The sequence below is a fragment of the Vanellus vanellus genome (assembly GCF_965231255.1).
Source record: "Vanellus vanellus genome assembly, chromosome: 12".
Lineage (NCBI taxonomy): Eukaryota > Metazoa > Chordata > Aves > Charadriiformes > Charadriidae > Vanellus > Vanellus vanellus.
In genome coordinates this window covers 21,825,743-21,843,853 of record NC_138917.1, presented here as the reverse complement: position 1 = coordinate 21,843,853, position 18,111 = coordinate 21,825,743, and the positions used below count along the sequence as shown (strand labels likewise).

Here is an 18,111-nt window from a genome sequence, read left to right as displayed (position 1 = left end):
GTAGCTGATGTTTGCCTGACGCAGCAGTGCCAGGACTGTGTCTGGGCAATGTAAGCCTGAGGACCTTCTTCACGAGCATTGCGCTCCCTGATGACTAGGTGAAAACATCTGCTAGACCATTTTAGATCCATCTGATACCCAATATCCAGTTACACTTCACACCAGGATTCATCCCAGTTATTCCGAGCCAGCATGCAGATGCTGTAGCCTCTCCTACAAATAAATATCTGATTTCCATTCACCTGAGAGGTAGTGCCAACGTCCCTGACTTTGGGGAAAGGGTTGAATTTGAGGCTCCATCACCCGGGACTCCACGGAGGACCTTTCTGGGCTTCTCTCTTTTTCAGAAGTCCTACAGAAGCGAGCTGAAGATTAACATTTGCCAGAGCAGCCAACGCCTCCAGCTGCAGGTCTCGGGGCACGGGCTGGAGCCACAGCTGGAGTTCAGCCCCCTGCTGCTGGAGCTGGAACCAGTGCTGCCATACAGCCGTGGGGCAGAGGGGACGGTGGTGGTGAGGAACCCGTGCGAGTTCCCCATTGAGTTTTACTCGCTGGAGTTTGACCACCAGTACCTTGCTGAGGAGCAGGTGAGAGGGGAGGTCTGGTGTCCCACGTTCATGCTCCTGCAGCTTCACAGCACTCCAGCATTCCCAGCCTCCTGCCAGGGAGATGGGGGCATCCACAGAGCAAAGCCTGGTGGTGTTTTGGGGTCAGCCAGCTCTGCTGGCAGGCTGTGGAGGGGCTTGGATGGTCCAGGGTGTCGGGAGGAAGGAATGAAGGAGAACGTAGGCTTGCTGGGGAGTCTTTTCATGTGATGAAGGGTCAAGAAATGCATCCCGTATATGGTTTCTCTTTCCTATGCGCACAGATCTTGCGGATGCTGAAGGACTATGATCGCCACAACACCTTGTTGCTGCCACCACGTGCCCCGGGTGAGAAGCTGCCCCCAGAGGTGCTGGAGTACTATCAGAACCAGAAGAGGCTTCAGGATGAGGAGGCAAAGTCCAAGCCTGGGGAAGCAGCAGGCCAGGACAATGGTGAGGGTTTGGCATAGGCTGTCCTGAGTGCGGACACAGCAGGGACTCCAGCCCAGGTACCCTGAGCTCTCCATGACCTCATTCTCTGTGGAAAGCCCATACTTTTAGCAGCCACCCTTTCTCCACCTTGGTGGAGGAATTCCTGGGTGAAAGTCTGTGGCTTGTAACACACACCCTCTACCGGCCCCGAGTGCAGCTGAAGCAAGCTTGTATCTGCCCACCGCGGACTGCGGAAATAGTCAGGATGTCCCTTTGTGTCCCTCAACCACAAAGAGTAGGATTGGATGAGTTCTTCAGCCAGTAGGACCGGGTCTAATATCGCTAGTTATTTTATATTTGCTCCTTCCCAGCAACAAAGCCACAGGCTCAAAATCCACCTGAGGGCGGAGACAGCCTGGACAGGCTTCTTGGGAAATCTTCCATATTTTGTACGTGGCCATGCAAAGTGGCAAATGGCAAAGAGCAGATTGCCTGGCCGTGTTCACCCTCTTCTCTCCCCATGTCCTTCCTCCTTAGCAAACTTTGAAGATGTCCAGTTTCTGTCAGATCAAGGAGGAAAGCGCTCTGCTGGGATCGTTCACACCATCTCATCCCATAGCTTAGTTGTTCCCTCCATTTTTGATGAAAGCCGGTCCAACAGGGTGGACTCTAGATCTGAATGTGGAGAAGAGGAGGAGGAAGGTGTTGAGAAAAGATGCGGGACAGGTAATAACCCGAAAGTCTTCACCTATTTTAAGTCCATCGTGGCAAAAGGGCCTCAGTGGAGGACTTCAGTGTCACCTCCATCGCTTCACTGGAGCCTGGTGCCATCTTCACTCCTGTAGGCCCTGAATCTGCTCTTCTGTAAGAAGTCTGTAGGATCCTGAGAAGAGTCTGGGGCAGGGATGAGGGAGAGGCAAGGGAGGCTTTCCCCAGCTTTGCCAAATGAGCACCTTTGCCCCCAGGAGCAGCTGGGATCAGGATGGCGCTGGTGCCTTTCTTAGGCAGGACAGCGCGCAGGACAGCGCGCTCTCTGTCCTCTGTGACACTTCAAGCTGAGATGGCTTTCAGTGACGTCCTAAGGGCGTAGAGCTGGGAGCTCTTTGCAAATGCTGTTATGGTGAATTGGGATCTGAGGGCATGGGGAGGATGATCAGGATCGCAGGGAGGCTGGAGCCTGACTTTGCTACCTGGTTCCACACAGCAGAGCATCAGCAAAGCACCACCAGCAGCAAGGAGGCCACGGGAGAAGTGGAGGACAGCCCTGTCTACAGGGCCATTGCCCGCCACCTTGGCATCGATATCTCTGCGGAAGGGCGCGCGGCCCGAAACCGCAGAGGGATCGTCATCATCGTCCACGGGGCACCTCTGACAGGTACGTGAGCCACAGCCCTTGGCTGCAAGGAAGGGGGAGAAGTGGGAGAGAGACATCCCGATGGACCATGGTGCCTGGTTGACCAGTTGAAGTGAAGCAAAATAAGCCCACACCTCTGCTGGTACATGAAACGGTCCTGGGCCTTCACCTAGCGTGGTGTGGCTCATCTGGTGTCCATACAGCTAGGCTCTTGTTCCCCAAAACAGGGTGGCCATGTCCCCGTTGCTTTGTGGGATCACATTGCCTTGTGGGAGAAGTCCGTAGCCCATAATGACTCCTAAACCATGCCCAGATGTTGCCTGAGGCAAAGCCCACCAGCATGGGCTGGCAAATGGTCTGGATGGTGGTGGGACAGGGCTCCAAACAGCATCCCGGGCCCAGGATTGAGGTCACCACAAGGGACAAAGTCCTCAGCTGAACACAAGGTGGGGATGATCCACCTGGCTCTAGAGGACAAACACTTCTAACCACGTTCAAGCTGCCTCTTTCGTGGTTTCCCCTAAAGCGGCACTTTGCGTTCTGACTGTCCTTGAAATTTTGAAATCCCATCTGGGGGCTTTCCGGAGTTTGTCCCTGAAAATGTCTCACGTGCAAGTATCACCGAGCAGTCTTCCTCTCTCTCCAGGCAAGACGGCGGCAGCAGTCGCCCTGTCCAAATACTATGGTGCTGCTTGCTTGTCCATCGACACCGTGGTGACAGAAGCCATCTCGGAGAGGAGCAGTTCGGCAGGGCTCCGTGCCCGGCAGCTGTGCATCAGGGCTGCCATCGAGCAGAGCCACAAGGAGACGGAGGACGCTGGTAAGGAGAAATGCTGCACCCAGAACAACACTTCGAAACCCCACTGGGACCATCCACTTGTTCTTGCTCCAGAGAAGTTGTTTGACAGCCCTCGGGTCTCTCGGGGAACACGGGTGCGGCGTGTTGAAATGCAAAGACATTTCATAAAGCATCTCTGGTTATTTAAAAAAAAATAATAAAATATCTCTATTTTAAGGGCTCAGACGGGGGCACTTTTGCTGCCCCTGGGCTTCTCGGCACATGTTCCTTTTTCCCAGGAGCGGTGCAGAACACCTGTATCTTTCTCCAAATTTTTTATATTTCCTCAAAGCTGAATCCAGCTTGCTCCTCACGGCCATCGGCCAGAACCGCTGCCCGCTTTAACAAGGGAACAGCCCTCTGAAGTGGCTCATTAAGCACCAGACGACTGACTTTGAGTGTGGCTTCACAAACATGAGAGGAAGGGAAGAATAACCTCCCGGGGGAGTTTCAGATGAGAGACAGGCTGCAGATGAGCTCTTTTCTCCAGAGATTTTGCTATGCACGCTGTCGGGTCACGCAGCTCGTGCGTGTTGTGCTGTTCTCCACGTGAGACTGGAGACTTTTAAGAAACTTTCTTGGGCAGCTGGTGGCCCGAGCTCTGCAGGGTGAGGCCAGACCCAGGCGTTGGTGGGGGAAGTTTTGCATCACTCGGCTTTGAACCTGGTTCAAAGGTGAAGAGGGTCCTGGGCTGGGTTATCCCACACAGAGGATTTAGCTCCAGTGGAGCCAGGGCAAGGCTGCGTGTTACAGTCTCCATGTGAGAACGCAGGATGGGTGCAAGGTATGGAAACGGTGGTCCTGGAGGACAAATCCTTGGCTTGATCCAGAGGGAAGCTACTGTGCAAATGGTGTCACCTGCTGGCATGCTGGTCCGGGTGTGGGTTGGGACACAGGGCTGTGCTTTCCTCTACTCTGGTGAGACCCCACCTGGAGTACCATGTCCAGCTCTGGAGCCCCCAACATAGGAAAGACATTGACCTGTTGCAGTGGGGCCAAAAGAGGCCCTGGAGATGTTGTGAGGGCTGGAGCCCCTTTGCTGGGAGGACAGGCTGGGAGAGTTGGGGGTGTTCAGCCTGGAGAAGAGAAGGCTCCAGGGGGACCTTACTGTGGCCTTCCAGTCCCTAAAGGGGCTCTAGGAGAGCTGGGGAGGGACTTTTTCCAAGGGCATGTAGTGATAGGATGAGGGGGAATGGCTTCAAACTGGAAGAGGGGAGATTTAGATGAGATATGAGGAAGAAATTTTTCCCTGTGAGGGTGGTGAGCCCCTGGCGCAGGTTGCCCCGAGAAGCTGTGGCTGCCCCATCCCTGGAGGTATTCAAGGCCAGGTTAGATGGGGCTTGGAGCAACCTGGGCTGGTGGGAGGTGTCCCTGCCCGGGGCAAGGGGGTGGGACTGGATGAGCTTCAAGGTCCCTTCCAACCCAAATCATTCCATGATTAAAATGTCTCTGGCTTTAAACCCAAATATCACATGGTGGGGTTTGACATGCTAATAAGAGAAGCAAGGAAGGAGCTGCTTCTGGAGGGCAGGCTGGGGGACACATGCTGTGTCCCTCCTAGGGCTCAGGGCTGTGCCCATGGGGGTGGAAGGTGCCAGCTTGCTCCCTGAAGCATGGGGCCATCCCCAGCCCCGCTGAGCCATCTCTCTCCTCCGCAGGTCAAAACACAGATGTCTCCGTCAGCCAACAGTTCAGCACCGAGGCCAAGCAGAGCCCAGACATGAGCCGGTCCAGCTCTGGGGACAAAGTCAGCCTGCAGTCTGTCAGTTCCCGAGGCTGGGCGAGCACCACAGCGGGCAAGAGGAAGACAGATAGCCGTGCATCCTTGTCGCAGAAACAGCATCGAACGGATCCGACAGGCTCCCAGGTGAAGTGTCATCTGCACTGGTTACATCCTGGAGAGCAGCTCTGTGGAAAGGGACCTGGGAGTCCTGGTGGCCAATAGGATGCCCATGAGCCAGCAATGTGCCCTGGTGGCCAAGGTGGCCAATGGCATCCTGGGGGGCATCAAGCAGAGCGTGGCCAGCAGGGCGAGGGAGGTCATCCTCCCCCTCTGCTCTGCCCCAGGGAGGCCACATCTGGAGCGCTGTGTCCAGTTCCGGGCTCCCCGGGTCAAGAAGGACAGGGAACTGCTGGAGAGGGTCCAGCAAAGGGCTACAGAGATGATGAGGGCAGTGGAGCATCTTTCTGCTGAGGAAAGGCTGAGGGACGGGGGGCTTTTCAGTCTGGAGAAGAGAAGGCTGAGGGGGGATCTTGTCAACGCTTATCAGTCCTTCAAGGGGGGGTGCCGGGGGGTGGGAACTGTCTTTTGTCAGTGGTGCCCAGTGACAGGACAAGAGGGAATGGGCACAAACTGGAGCACAGTAAGTTCCATCTCAACCTGAGGAGGGACTTCTCTCCTGTGCGGGCGGCAGAGCAGTGGCACAGCTGCCCAGAGAGGGGGGGAGTCTCCCACTCTGGAGCCATTCCAAACCGGCCCGGATGTGTCCTGTGCCACTGCTGGAGGTGCCCCTGCTCTGGTGGGGGGTGGGACTGGGGGACCTCCAGAGGTCCCTTCCCACCCTCACCACTCTGGGATTCTGGTTGACACCTGGGACCTTTCTGTTGCCTTAGAGAAGCGAAGGGGCTGCTTAGAGCGGAGGCTCCGTGTCACCCAGAGCCTGGTGCAGAGTGCCAGCAGGGCGGGGTGGGCACGGCTCGGGGTGGGGACGAAACCCTGTGCTCTGGTAGAACAAAAATCTACTGGGTCTTAACGGTTTGTTGGCAAAGTGCGGTGGGCTGTTGGCTGCAGGCGGTTGGGCAACCCTGCAGGATGCTGTGCCGGGGTCTTGCAAGCTTGGTCATTGCTGGCCAAGGGATGTGACCCCCAGGGTTGTCCCCAGGAGCTGCTGGCCTGTAGTTTTGTTCTAGTCTCCTGCTGGTGAAAGGCTCCCAGCTGCACACCCAACGATTGGAATCATCCGAGGGTTTCCAGCGTGTTTTATTTCTCTTGTGGTGTTTGACGTTGCAGGGCTCATCCAACTGTCATCTCACCTCTCCCCTTCCCTGCATTCCTGCGCAGCGACGGCTGAGCATCAGGGGCAGCATGGCGGGCGAGGTGGGCTTCATGAGCTGCGTGCTGCCCGAGGACGTGCTGGTGGCCATCCTCTCTGAAAGGCTGCAGGTACCCGGGGCGGGGGCAAACCATCCATCGCCGCTACAGCGAGACAGAGGGGTGCGATTTGGAGAGGAGGAGATCTGTACGTGCTGTTGGAGGAGTCCTGGGCTGCGTGCGGGGGTCCGTGGGTGAAGCTGCAGGTGCCATAAGTTGGCAGAGTGCGGGGAAGGATTAGGGCTTGTCGGAGTTGATGCACTGGGAACAGCGGTGGCTGATGTCCTTTGAAATTTGGGTTTACTGACTCGCTGAGACCACACTTTGCGCGGTCGCTGACTTTTTCTTCCTTTTTGACTTTATTCGCAGCTGAGTGACTGTTACCAGGGAGTGGTGTTTGATGGCCTGGAGACCCTCTTTGCATGCAACGGGGCATCTGCTCTCCTCTGCCTGCTCAAAGCTGTCAGAAATCGGCCTTATATCTATTTTGTGAACCTGTTCCAGGATTACGCTTCTTTCAAAGCCAGGGAGACAGCCATGAAAGAGCAGGAAGGTGAGACTCTTCAGCTCCGTACCTCTCAAATCTCTCTCAAGTCCTCAACCTTATCCGTGTCTATCTGGGTTACCGGCAGAGCTCGTGAGAAATGTTTTTATTAATCCCTCCACCTTCTGCTGTAATGTAGCCAGCGCTCAGCTGACAGTAGCTTAAAATACAGCAGAGCTGAGGCTGTAAGGACCTGCCTTAGTCTCTATTGTTAAAACTTGTGCCCAAGTGCAAGCTGTTGTGGCTCAATAACTAACCACCGGCCAGGTGTCCACGACGCTGGTGCAGGTGAGCCAGGCAAGGCATGGGAACTTGCTGCCAGCCGAGAGTTTGGGGGATTATCTGAATTTTGGAGCAGGGATATGGGTTCCCCAGTGTCTCCTGGCAGGATGATAGGTTGGGTCGGGCCAGAGCTGCAAATCCTCACAAGCTCAGCCGGAACAGCAAGATCCGCTTGCGGTTGCTAACGGTTTCTCCTCTGGTCTGTGCTGAAGGACGGGAGCGGGAAGAAGCTGCCAGGAGGGAGAAAGAACGTCTCTGGGAGATGGATGAGGACGAGTACGATGCCCTCACTGAGGAGCAGAAAACTCAGTTTAATAACAATATACGAGAAGTCCAGCGTGAGAGGAAGAAGAGGTCTGTAAGCCATCCATGGGTAACTCCCCAGGATAGTCTCCCTGAAGGGTTTCCCTGCTCCAGAGACCTTGGTTGAGCTCAAAGGGGTTACAGAGCAAAGGCCAAAAGTGTCTGTGACAAGCGGCACAAGGATGGCCAGTTCCACCTCTCTGGTTTCCAGCGGAGGAAGGAGCTTCCTCTGGTGAGATGAGAACATCTTTGCTCCATTTTAGCAGCGAGCCCTCTGGTTTAGATGCTGGCTGCCGGGAGCTGGGCTCTGTGCTCGCCTTGTCACTGCACTTAGAAGCGCCTCTAAGTTCATTAAGTTGATTGTCATCTTCTGCAACCCCTTCTTCACCAAACGAGAGGGGTTGTGGCATGGGTTGGTGTGAGGTGCAGCTGTGCTGGCTTCGTTTAGATACCAGTCCTGCCATAGGTGAAGTCCTTGCTGGTTTCCCAGGGTTTTCCTTACCGAGTGACCCCAGCCATAAAAGCTGGTGTCTCTTCTGCTCATCTTCAGCTGCAGCAGCAGGTGAGCTTGGGAGCAGCTCTGATCCAGCAAAGCAGCCCAGTTCAGGAGGATGTAGTGCTGAGGGACATGGTTTAGTGGTGGTTTTGGCAGTGTTAGGTCGATGGTTGGATTCGATGATCGTTAAGGTCCCTCCCAACCTAGACCATTCTATGATTCCATGCTTAGGAGAAGTGTGAAACTGGGAGGGGGACCTGCTTAAGGCGAGCACGTGTTTCAGCGCTGCTTTCAGCCCAGGTTGAAGTTTCCCTGGGAGGAGATCGCTGGGGCTGCTTCCAATCATGATTTCCAGGACAGCACAAGTTCCCCATGGTCAAGGCTGGGTTCCAGCAGGAAACCTGGTTGTTCAGAGCCTGTTTTGCAGGAGGGGAGTTACTGCAGCCTTTGCTTTCCGATTGATGTGATTATTCTCTCTAAGGAGCAGGCTACACCCAGGGAGAAGAAGGGCTGGAAAAGCCAAGTATTGGTGCGGGAATAAGTAGGTGTTAGTGACTGGGAAGCTGGTGTGTACTGGGAAAGCAAGAGAGGGCTTCGGGCATCAGGGCGGAGAGATGGTGGATCAGTCTTTGGCAGTGTGCCAGAGGTGTCCAGGTGGACCTTGTTGGAGAAGTCACTCAATTGTGGCCTTACAAGAGCAAGGCTTAGATTTGGCTGGCCCTGGAGGTCCCCCTCCTGCCTTTCCTCGGTTTGGATGTTCCCAACTTTTCCCCGGTTTGAGGGAAGTCCATGGAGATGGTCCAACGGTTCTGCCTGGCCTCAGGGTCAATGAATGAAGTGCAGGACCAGCTGGGACTGCAGCGAGCCCCAGATTTCTGGTGGTGACCCTCAAGGATATTTTCTGTTTGGTTGGCTGAAGGGAGATGGAGCAGCTGGCTCGAGAGCTTGAGGAAAAACACCAGCGGGAGCTAGAACGCTTGAAAGAGGAAGAAGAGCTGAAGAAGAAGCCTAAGCGGGGCAAGAGAGAACTTGGAAAAGACAAAGATAATGTTTTGGGGAAGAAAAGCCACCCTGGAGGCAGGCAGGTGAGTGGTTATGTTTCCAGAGATGAGCCCTGGGGACCTTCCCACTAAGCTGTCCCATGGGTTTGCTGGAGAGCTGCTCTTCTAGAATCATTCTGCTTTTGAGTCACAGCTTCGCATAACTCCAAACGGTCACTGGGAAGCCCCAGATAGTTTTAGTCCAACTTTTCTCCCCGCTCTGCACACGACTTACACCTCTAAGCCACGATCCATCTGGGATGTGGTGTCTTTTCCTGCACGTCTGGCAGGAGATACCACCAGCCCTTAGGTATCCATTAGCAACCAGACTTCCCAAAGAGTCAACCAGCCATGGGGATGCTCAGAAACGAGCCCAGAGGGCTGCACAGGAGTACAGAGGTGTCTGAAGTTCCCTGTTTAGGTTGGGGGTGGTGTTCTGTTTCTCAGCGGGTTTGCGGGACTCATCAGTGTGGCACCAGGGAGTTTGGTTTCAGTCGAGCTAAACTGGGTACCGGCTGCGTTCTGAACTGGGGTTTGTAGACCACCTAGCACGGGTCTCAGGTGATGCTCAGGGTGCTATTGCAAAGATCATCGCTGTCCTCCAGCGTTTGAGTCAGTGCTTTGAAATGCTCATTGTTTTTTCCCTGCTCCTCCTGCCCAGAATACGAACACGTCCACCAGCAACACCAATGCGTCCATCAGCAACCGCTCAGATGTCACCGAAGGGGTAGACAAGAAAGGATCTGTAAAGGAGCAGACAGACTCTGTTGCAAGTGACAAAGCAGATAAGAAAAAGCGGAACAAGGTTCCCCCGACAGAACCAGCAATGGTTGCACAACCTGCAGATCCAGAACAGGGGGAAACCAAAAACGAGACCCTGAGTGACAGCGAGAACAACTTGGCCCTGAGGTTTAAGATCTATGAGGCATTGCAGAAGGACATCACGCATATTTTGTCATCCTGGCACAGGGCTCAGGGTATCCTGCTCTCCTCTCTGAACCAAGAGGAGGTGCGGCAGCAAGCAGAAGATCAGCACCACCATTTATCCAGCCGCAGGAACCGGAAGGAAAGAGAGAAGGAGCGTCAGGAGAGGCTGGAGAAAGAGCATGCGGAGAAAGAGCGGCTGGAAAAACTGAAGGCTCTTGAGGATTCCAAGTTATCTCAGCTGGAAGGGGAAGGTGCAGAAGGGTCAGACAAAGGCGAGGATGTTGGAGTGCCCTGCTTGGACATCGAGGTGCTGAGCTCAGAAGATGTGCATAGGAAGATCCTGGAGAGCGGCAAGCTGCCAGCAGCAGAGCAGGTAAAGCCCTGCGGAGGCTCAGATGCTGAGCCTGCCACAGTCTGGGCACTGGTGGGTTGTGTCCTACCAGGTGACAACAGCACAGAGCCTTGTCCAGGCCACTGATGATGTTCCGCAGCAGCCACGTGGCTGGGGAGGTTCTCACCACCCCTCAGCTGGGTGGAAAGAGGGAGCGCTCTCCATTCAAGCATCCTGCCTGTTCAGAGAATTTTCCCAGTTTGGAAATCATTAAAAATGGTCCCAGGGCAGAGCAGCTCATGGTCATTGTTGCCTTCAGCTGAGTCACTCAGAGGAGGTCTTTCTCTCTAGGTCCCACTTGTAGGTCTTGGCGCTGCTCTGAAGCCTGCCCACCCCACTGGGCATAAAAAAGCCCTGTACTCCGTATAAATTAAAAAAAACATTGCCGAAAGCTTAGTGCCTTTAAGGAAGGAGTGTGAGGAGGAAGGCCACGGGAGTATAAACAGGGTTTTCTCTTCTCCTTTAGATCCTGGATGACCTGGGTCTGGGTCCCTCAGGACCTCCTATTCCCCCTACCGCTTTTTACTCTGTGATCCGCTACCCGGAGAAGCGGATGGCCCCTGCAGAAGGAGAAGCCCTCAAGCACTTCGTCTTTGTTGTGCCAGAAGGTGCCACTGCGGAAGAAGAAAAGAAGGATACTGACAGACTCGTGGATGCCCCTGTTATGTCAACGCTGAAGGTTGGCAGGGCAGGGGCCAGGCTGGATGGGGACGTGGGGGGCAGGTGGGGGTGGAAAAAGATCGCTGTGGAAGGGCAGCGAAGACATGATGGCACCCCGTGGCTGCCGGCATCCCTTCTGTCTGTCCAAAAGAGACAGCTCTGCTTGAGACATAGGGTGGCTCCATAAGACAAGAGGGGGGGAAAAAAAAATCACCTAAAAGGCTCAACTTCCCTTGAGGAGAAGGTCCTGGGTGAGGAGAGGTGTCCTAGGCAAAATAAAGTCTGATAAGGAAGACCAAGTCCATGGGTAGATGTTGTTGTTTGGTTATTTTCTCTCCTGTTTGTTAGCAAACCTGCAGCTTGCTTTCCAGGATGGGGATGTCCCGGGGCAGGTCTCACCTCTCTTCCCCTCTCCCCTGGGTGCGAAGGTGTCAGAGGACCAGGTCACCCCAACCAGGAGCCGGTCGAGGAGGGAGAAAGCTGCGGGCAGCCGGGAGGCTATGAGGGAGAAGCGGAGCTCCGGCCGGGGCAGGAGAGGTCTGGGCACAGGACCACCCACACGTCCCCCTGAGATGGACCAAAGTGGCACAGACACAGCGGCATCCCTGGGGAGATCTGTCAGGTGAGCTCGGAGGGAGGAGGGCGATCCCTCTGCTTCATGGCCGTCTCGCCAAACGAGGTCCATCATCCCCAGCTCTGCAGGGACCCTTTACCAGTGCCTCCATGGGATGGCAAATCCACATCCCTCCTCCTTGTCTCATCCGCTCGTCAGCGGTGTCTGAAGCCTCCTCTTTAATTGCCAGGCTGAGCAGCTGCCGGTGGGTAGTGCCTGCCCACGGCGAGGTGGAACTGAAGGTCCACTTCAGCTCTACGGTGTTGGGCCAGTTTGATCAGACGCTGCATTTTGAGATCCTGGGGACAAACCGTCTGTACCAGCTGCACTGCAGGGGCACCTGCATGTATCCCACCATCAGCCAGGACCCACGGTAAGGCTGGCCCACGGGAGCCCCCCACACTGCTCCCCCCAAACTTGGAGCCAGGACTGTCCCTTGTACCCCTGTGACCTTCTGGCACGGGCAGAGCGTGCTGCCTGAGCAGCCCAGCATCTTTTCCCATGCTTGGAGCTGGGAAGCAGTACTGGTATCTCGGCCACCAATAAGGGTTATGGCTTTCTGGCCAGGTTTTCTACGTAGAGCACCTCACAGCTCCTCGTTCCCCATTTTCTCTCCCCAGGGTGGTGTTTCCTCACCGGAGGAAGAGCAAGGCGGACGATGACATCATCTTCAAGCAGTATGTCATGAACACGGGTGTATTCCACTTTGGACCACTGCTGTGTGGGAAGACAAGAGATTGGTAGGTGCTCCCTGCCCCACGTGAGCGTCCTGGTGCGCTGCCAGTGTGGAGTGAGATGTTGGGATGGGATCTCCAGGACTTTGTGCTTTCATGGACACGCTTGGAGACATGCTGTCCCAGTGGCACAATTCAGGGCAGGCCCAGGCAGAGACCTGGGAGATACGTGGGGTCGAAGGACCACGGGTGTGTGAACTTGAGCAGATAACAGGCACAGGAGCCTTAGAGGAGCTGGGGAGAGATGAAGATCTTCCTACCCGGTGGGTGTCTTGGTGGCCAGAGCCACATGCTGCTTCCAGCCTGAAGGTGACTTTGGGCAACTTGTGTCCCCCCTCCACGTCTCAGCTTCACCCCTTATAAACTCTATGGTGCTTTTTTTAAAGTGCTTTGAGCGCTATAGGTAGACTGAGCGAGCAATTATTCTGCTGATGTTTTTGCAAACCATGCCTTAATCTGTAATATTAGTAAGACTTTATGTTTTGACCTGCCCGCGGGGAAGAGGCAGGGGGAACCTGCAGAGGAATAAAAATGGGAATTACTTTCCTGATCCTCACTGCTGGATAAAGTCTCCCTGAAATAGTTGTCATTGCAGCTGCTGGCGTATTTCTATTTGTAACATTGCTATTGTTTTGGGTTTTTTTTTTTTTTTGTAATATTAGAAATTAAGTTCTTGTCTTCATGGGAGCTCTGGAGAGGTAGTGGTATTTTGACAACCCAAGGAAATAAAATCAAAACGGTTTAAAAACCAAAATCTTTAGCCACGCTGCTGAATGGTCTCGGGTTTCTGTTTGCTTTTTTTTAACCCTTTAACTCCGAATTCTGTTCCACACCTGAACGAAGGGACGTTGGTTAAATTTAGCATTCCTCTTGGGAATTTTCTATTTCCTTCCCTGAGACTTGGAGCTAACCCGTGAAATACAAGGCTATCTCATGACTTTTTTTGAAAGAAATAAGTTACAGTATTTTTAAAACCTCTTTTCAAAAGCATCTCTTTATACCCTGCAGGGGAGGAAACCCAACAAAGAAGGGGGAAGAACCCGTGTGCCTGGCGTACTTTTCTTTTTCCCGGCTCCTTTGAATTTATATTTTGTAAAATGCTCTTTATTTAAGTGGCCTGTACTTCGGCACGCGTCTGAGATGGAGGCACGGGACATCAAAGTACCACAAGGCTGAGCACACATACCGTGCAACGTGCCCTGAGAGCGGTCATTTTTCTTACCCTGGTTGATAGACCATGGTCTTCCAGTGCAGCCCCCCCCCCACCAGGATGCGGTGGTTTCCTCGACGTGTGATAAAAACAACAGTCCCGGGGTCTCCTCTGCAGCCTTCTCCCCTTTTTGTGGACAGGTACAAGGCGCAGCACTATCCCAGCAACGGCGAGAAGATAACCATCCTCAACGTCACCCCCTTGGAAGCAGAAGTGCATTTCTTCTTCGAGCATGATCTCAAAGCGGACACGTTCTTTCTAGACCCTCCCAGCATGCGGCTGAAACCCAACGAGAAGCAGGTAGGAGTTGGGCAGGTAGGGCAGGCACCGCTAGAAGTGCCCAGGAGCAGTTCCTCCCGCTCACTTGAACGTTCTTCTGTATTTCTTTTTGCGGGGACGGGGCTAGGAGCTGAGCCTTTGGGCGTACCCCACTTCAGCTGGCCTCGTGGAAGACAACCTCATCTGCTGCGTTAAGGAGAACCCGGAGGCGGTGGTCTTCCGGCTGTGCTGCCAGGGGGTGCAGGTGGAGCTGGGGGTCAGCCCCAAGCAGGTGCATTTCGACAAGCTGCTGCTGCACAGGTCAGTCATCCCATGGCTGCTCTGCCAGGGGCGAGAGCTGACGGGAAGGTCCCCTTCTCTTGCTGGCTGCGTGGCCACTCAGATTGGAGGCTGGGCTAACATCCCGCTTTCTCCCAGCGGTTCCTGGTCTCTTGCTCACTGTTCCTTGCTGGCTTGGACATCCCGTGATAGCTACGAGATCTGTAGCCTCCCAGCAATGCTGTGCAATGGGCATCCTGTTGCATTTCGTAGAATTGTCTAGGTTGGAAGGGACCTTTAAGATCATCGAGTCCAACCATCAACCCAACACTGCCAAACCCACCACTAACCCATGTCCCTCAGCACCACGTCTGCCCCTCTGTTAAATCCCTCCAGGGATGGCGACTCCACCACTGCCCTGGGCAGCCTCTTCCACTGCTTGACAACCCTTTTGGTGAAGAAATTTTCCTCAATATCCATCCTAAACCTCCCCTGGTGCAACTTGAGGCCATTTCCTCTTGTCTCATTGCATGTTCTTGGGAGCAGAGCCTGACCCCCCCTCGCTACCCCCTCCTTTCAGGGAGCTGTAGAGAGCAAGGTGGTCTTCCCTGAGTGTCCTTTTTTCCGTGTTAAACAACATTTGCATCTTGTCTGCTGGTTCAGGAGACTTTCCTCCTTATCTCCCTTCCGCTGAATACACTTTTAACACCCAGCTGTCCCCAGGACCTCACCTCTGAGACACGTGCCATAGAGAAAACATTTAACTGCGGTTTCGGACGCATGGAGAGGGCCGCTCCAAGTTGCGTTCAGTTGCAGGGCAAGCATGACCACGGAGCAGGCGGTGCGGAGCGTCTTCTTGTCTCTGCAGGAGGGACACCAAGACCCTGGTTCTACAAAACCGCACCCTGCTGCCCATGGCCTGGCGGCTCAGTGGGCTGGAAAACCTCGGCGAGGACTTCTCCGTGTCGCAAGATGAGGGCATCGTCGGTCCCCGCACAGAGTTCTGCGTGCATCTGTATTTCAAGGCCACGAAGGCTCTCACCGTTAAGAAGATGATCCGATTAGAGGTGAGGGGGACGGCGCAGAGCCGGGCGGAGGGATCAGCCCTGTGCTTTTAGGGATGGAGACCTGAAGGGTGCCCTGTGAAGGGGGCAAAAGGGTGAGCCTTCAGGAGATTCCTTTCTACCTGCGTCGCCGGGGGAGGCAGGCCCTTAGCAGCAAGGGATTCTCACCGATGGATAATATTTTGGGAACTAAGCAATTACTTAGGTGCTCTTGTAGCTGAGCTTCACGGGGTGAGCGTGCTGTGGAGTCAGGAGGGACCTGAAGGACACAATGGTGCTACGACCCCGACTTCTGCTGCCTCAGAGTGGGTTTGCCCAGAACACGTGGCACATCCCTGAGCGTCCACGTCACCCCAGAGAACCAGGCACTGCGTCCCGAGCCCACGCCGCCACCCCGCTGTGCCTGGTTGAGCGCTGTCGTTTGGTTGCCCAGACTTCACCGTGCTCCCTACATCCGTCCCGGAGTCTGCCTGGAGCTCCTAATGTCCAGCAACAAACTCTCACCCCGGCGTTTTGTTCCCCGTGGTTTAAGGGCTGCGTTTCAGGGAGGATGCTGGGTGATAGAGGAGGAGAGGGTTGATTGTCCACGCCGCCTGCTCTGGGGCGCCTCACGCTTCTCGTGGTTGGTTTTCCATCCCTGTGCCACCCGGGGCGCTTTAGCCGCGGCGTTCCCCGCTTGTAGGAGCGCAGAGTTGGGTTGAAAGGGTTTCTTACTGCAGCAGGATCCTGCTGGGTCAGCCCGTGAGATGAACGGGTTAGGAAGAGGGAGTCACAAACGCATGTCAAGCAGCGGAGGCCGTGGTGGAAGCAGTCAGCAGAGGCAAGGACTTGTACTTTGGCTACCAAAAGAATTTAGGAGAAAAGGTCTGAGCAGTGTTGTGTTTTTTTTTTTTTCTTGCCGCCTCAGGTTTCAGATGCCGAAAACGTCCTGGGGATTGTTCAGATTGAAAATATCCAAATCCACGCGGAGGCCTACGATGTCGCTCTGAACATCAGCATTTCTAAAGGTCAGCGGCTGCCCCCGAAGCGAAGTAGTCCCCGGTGTGTTGCGTTGCCACGGCAGGTGGGCGACCAAAGCGCTTGGGATGGCATGGGACAGGGAGCAAGCGTGGCACGGATACGTAAGGCGTGTATCCCGCAAGCTGCGAGGAGCGAAGCACTGTCAGGGCACGGAGGGAGCCTTGAGTCTCTCGCCTCCGAAATTTGAGGTGTTCAGCTTCGTGTGCAGATTGATTTGGGGGCTTTGAAACGGCAGTGATGCGAACAAGCGGTTGGCAGTGCCGGCAGGCTCGGCACGGCACGGAAAGTTGTTGGATCTGTGCTCGGAAGCGAGCTCCTTAGCTTCTAACCCCTGCAGATATTCTCCGAGTTAAGGGAAAGGGCGTCGAAGCAGCTAGAGAAAACTTTCGCGAAGGGAAACTCACCGAGAAAGCTTTTGTGCCGCCTGAGAACTCCAAATATGTGTCTTGTCAGTCGGTGTAGTGACAAATATTCACCGTTTCTTACCTCGCTCTGTGGGTGTTCTGCAGGTACAGATGGCAGCATGGATTTTGGAATCCTTAAGGTCCTGGATGATGCGAAGCAAGTGCTGACTCTGAAGAACAGAGGGAAGTACGAGATTGCGTACAGGTGGGTCCAGCTGCCTGGTCTGTGAAGGCATGGTGCCACCATCTGCCCAGGCCTGCGTTCTCCTTCCATCCATGGCTACAACCTGTTCCCACGCTGGCTACCTCGCAGTTTGGGTAAATACGCAATCTGGGCTCTCCAATCTCAGATATTTTAACGGAGAACCCAACCACACACCAGCAGTTCTTCACAGTTCAGCAGGAACCAGAAGGAGAGACCCTGAAATTTAAGCCGCTCACTGCTGAGATTCAGTGCCTTCCTTTGAGAGTCAGCTCGTTTCTCTGTATGAGACTCTTTAAAGGAGGGAATAAAAATATTCGGTGTCGAAGTAAGCATTCTTGATTGTCCATACCCTGTGTCAAGAGCTGGGATTCCCTAAGCAGAGCTGGAGTTTTTCCCTGTTTGTTTTTTTTTATGGTCCTACACAAAGTCCTGGCTGTGCTGGTGGCACCGGTACGTTTAACTGCAGAGGTCTTTGTTCCTTCCTTTTCTCCCCAGTTTCAAGTTGGAAACCGCAGATACCGACATACCCGACTTGGCGTCCCACTTCACTGTCCAGCCGCAGAAGGGCACGCTGACTGCCTCCGAGCGCCCCGTGCAGGTCCAGCTGCTCTTCCACCCCAAAATGGAAATGGATATTGAGGACAAACCCATCCTGCACTGCCAGGTGAGCTGCCTGGCCCAGGTGGTGTTAGCACGGCCGTGTCTTGGGGAGCGTAAGCAAGACGTGTGTCTTCTGGAAGGCAGGTTTTAGCTGGGGAACCCAACAAAGTCTTTCAGAAAACGTTTGCGATGCTTCCTAAATGGAGCTGGAAAACTGGCTCTGGAGGGCGAGCTGATGGGGACGTGGGATGGAGTGAGGGGCCAGAGGACAGAGATGGAGGCTGGCCTCTGCTGTATTTACCAACCCCTCCTCCGGTTGCAGGTGATTGAGCCCAACGTCTGTGAAGGAGGCGAGACCATCGCCATCATCCCGGTGAGGGTGTCAGCGAAAGCTGTGTTCAGCAAATACAGCATTTCCCCTGCCGCGCTCATCAACTTTGGTGCCGTGATGAGCGGCACCAGGAAAACCTGCACCTTCATGCTGGAGAACAAAGGCATCCTTGACTTTAAATTCTTCATCTACCAAGTAGACGAGGATGCACCTGTATTGCCAAGGAAAAGGTGAGAGAAGACGTGCACCACCCTTCCTGCCTGAGGTACCACGGCATGGCTGGACAGCCGGGTCCTTACAGTCAGAGAGCAGAATCGTAGAATTATGGTTGGAAGGGACCTTTAAGATCATCGAGTCCAACCATCAACCCAACACCGCCAAACCCACCACTAACCCATGTCCCTCAGTACCACGTCTGCCCCTCTGTTAAATCCCTCCAGGGATGGCGACT

General features: G+C 54.5%; 1 protein-coding gene across 1 annotated transcript in view; it reads left to right on the top strand.

Moving 5' to 3' along the window:
• HYDIN (HYDIN axonemal central pair apparatus protein) overlaps window positions 1-18,111 on the top strand; it is a 161,422-nt gene that overhangs the window by 116,916 nt on the left and 26,395 nt on the right. The window contains exons 34-55 of the mRNA XM_082489568.1: window positions 348-587; window positions 869-1,037; window positions 1,554-1,742; window positions 2,221-2,391; window positions 3,017-3,190; window positions 4,867-5,075; window positions 6,219-6,371; window positions 6,669-6,852; window positions 7,338-7,483; window positions 8,848-9,009; window positions 9,626-10,264; window positions 10,749-10,961; window positions 11,371-11,564; window positions 11,746-11,928; window positions 12,176-12,295; window positions 13,640-13,799; window positions 13,906-14,078; window positions 14,905-15,103; window positions 16,008-16,107; window positions 16,630-16,729; window positions 17,225-17,393; window positions 17,652-17,890. Of these exons, the coding sequence (XP_082345694.1) occupies window positions 348-587; window positions 869-1,037; window positions 1,554-1,742; window positions 2,221-2,391; window positions 3,017-3,190; window positions 4,867-5,075; window positions 6,219-6,371; window positions 6,669-6,852; window positions 7,338-7,483; window positions 8,848-9,009; window positions 9,626-10,264; window positions 10,749-10,961; window positions 11,371-11,564; window positions 11,746-11,928; window positions 12,176-12,295; window positions 13,640-13,799; window positions 13,906-14,078; window positions 14,905-15,103; window positions 16,008-16,107; window positions 16,630-16,729; window positions 17,225-17,393; window positions 17,652-17,890 (4,286 nt within the window). The remainder of the gene's footprint in view (window positions 1-347; window positions 588-868; window positions 1,038-1,553; window positions 1,743-2,220; window positions 2,392-3,016; window positions 3,191-4,866; window positions 5,076-6,218; window positions 6,372-6,668; window positions 6,853-7,337; window positions 7,484-8,847; window positions 9,010-9,625; window positions 10,265-10,748; window positions 10,962-11,370; window positions 11,565-11,745; window positions 11,929-12,175; window positions 12,296-13,639; window positions 13,800-13,905; window positions 14,079-14,904; window positions 15,104-16,007; window positions 16,108-16,629; window positions 16,730-17,224; window positions 17,394-17,651; window positions 17,891-18,111) is intronic.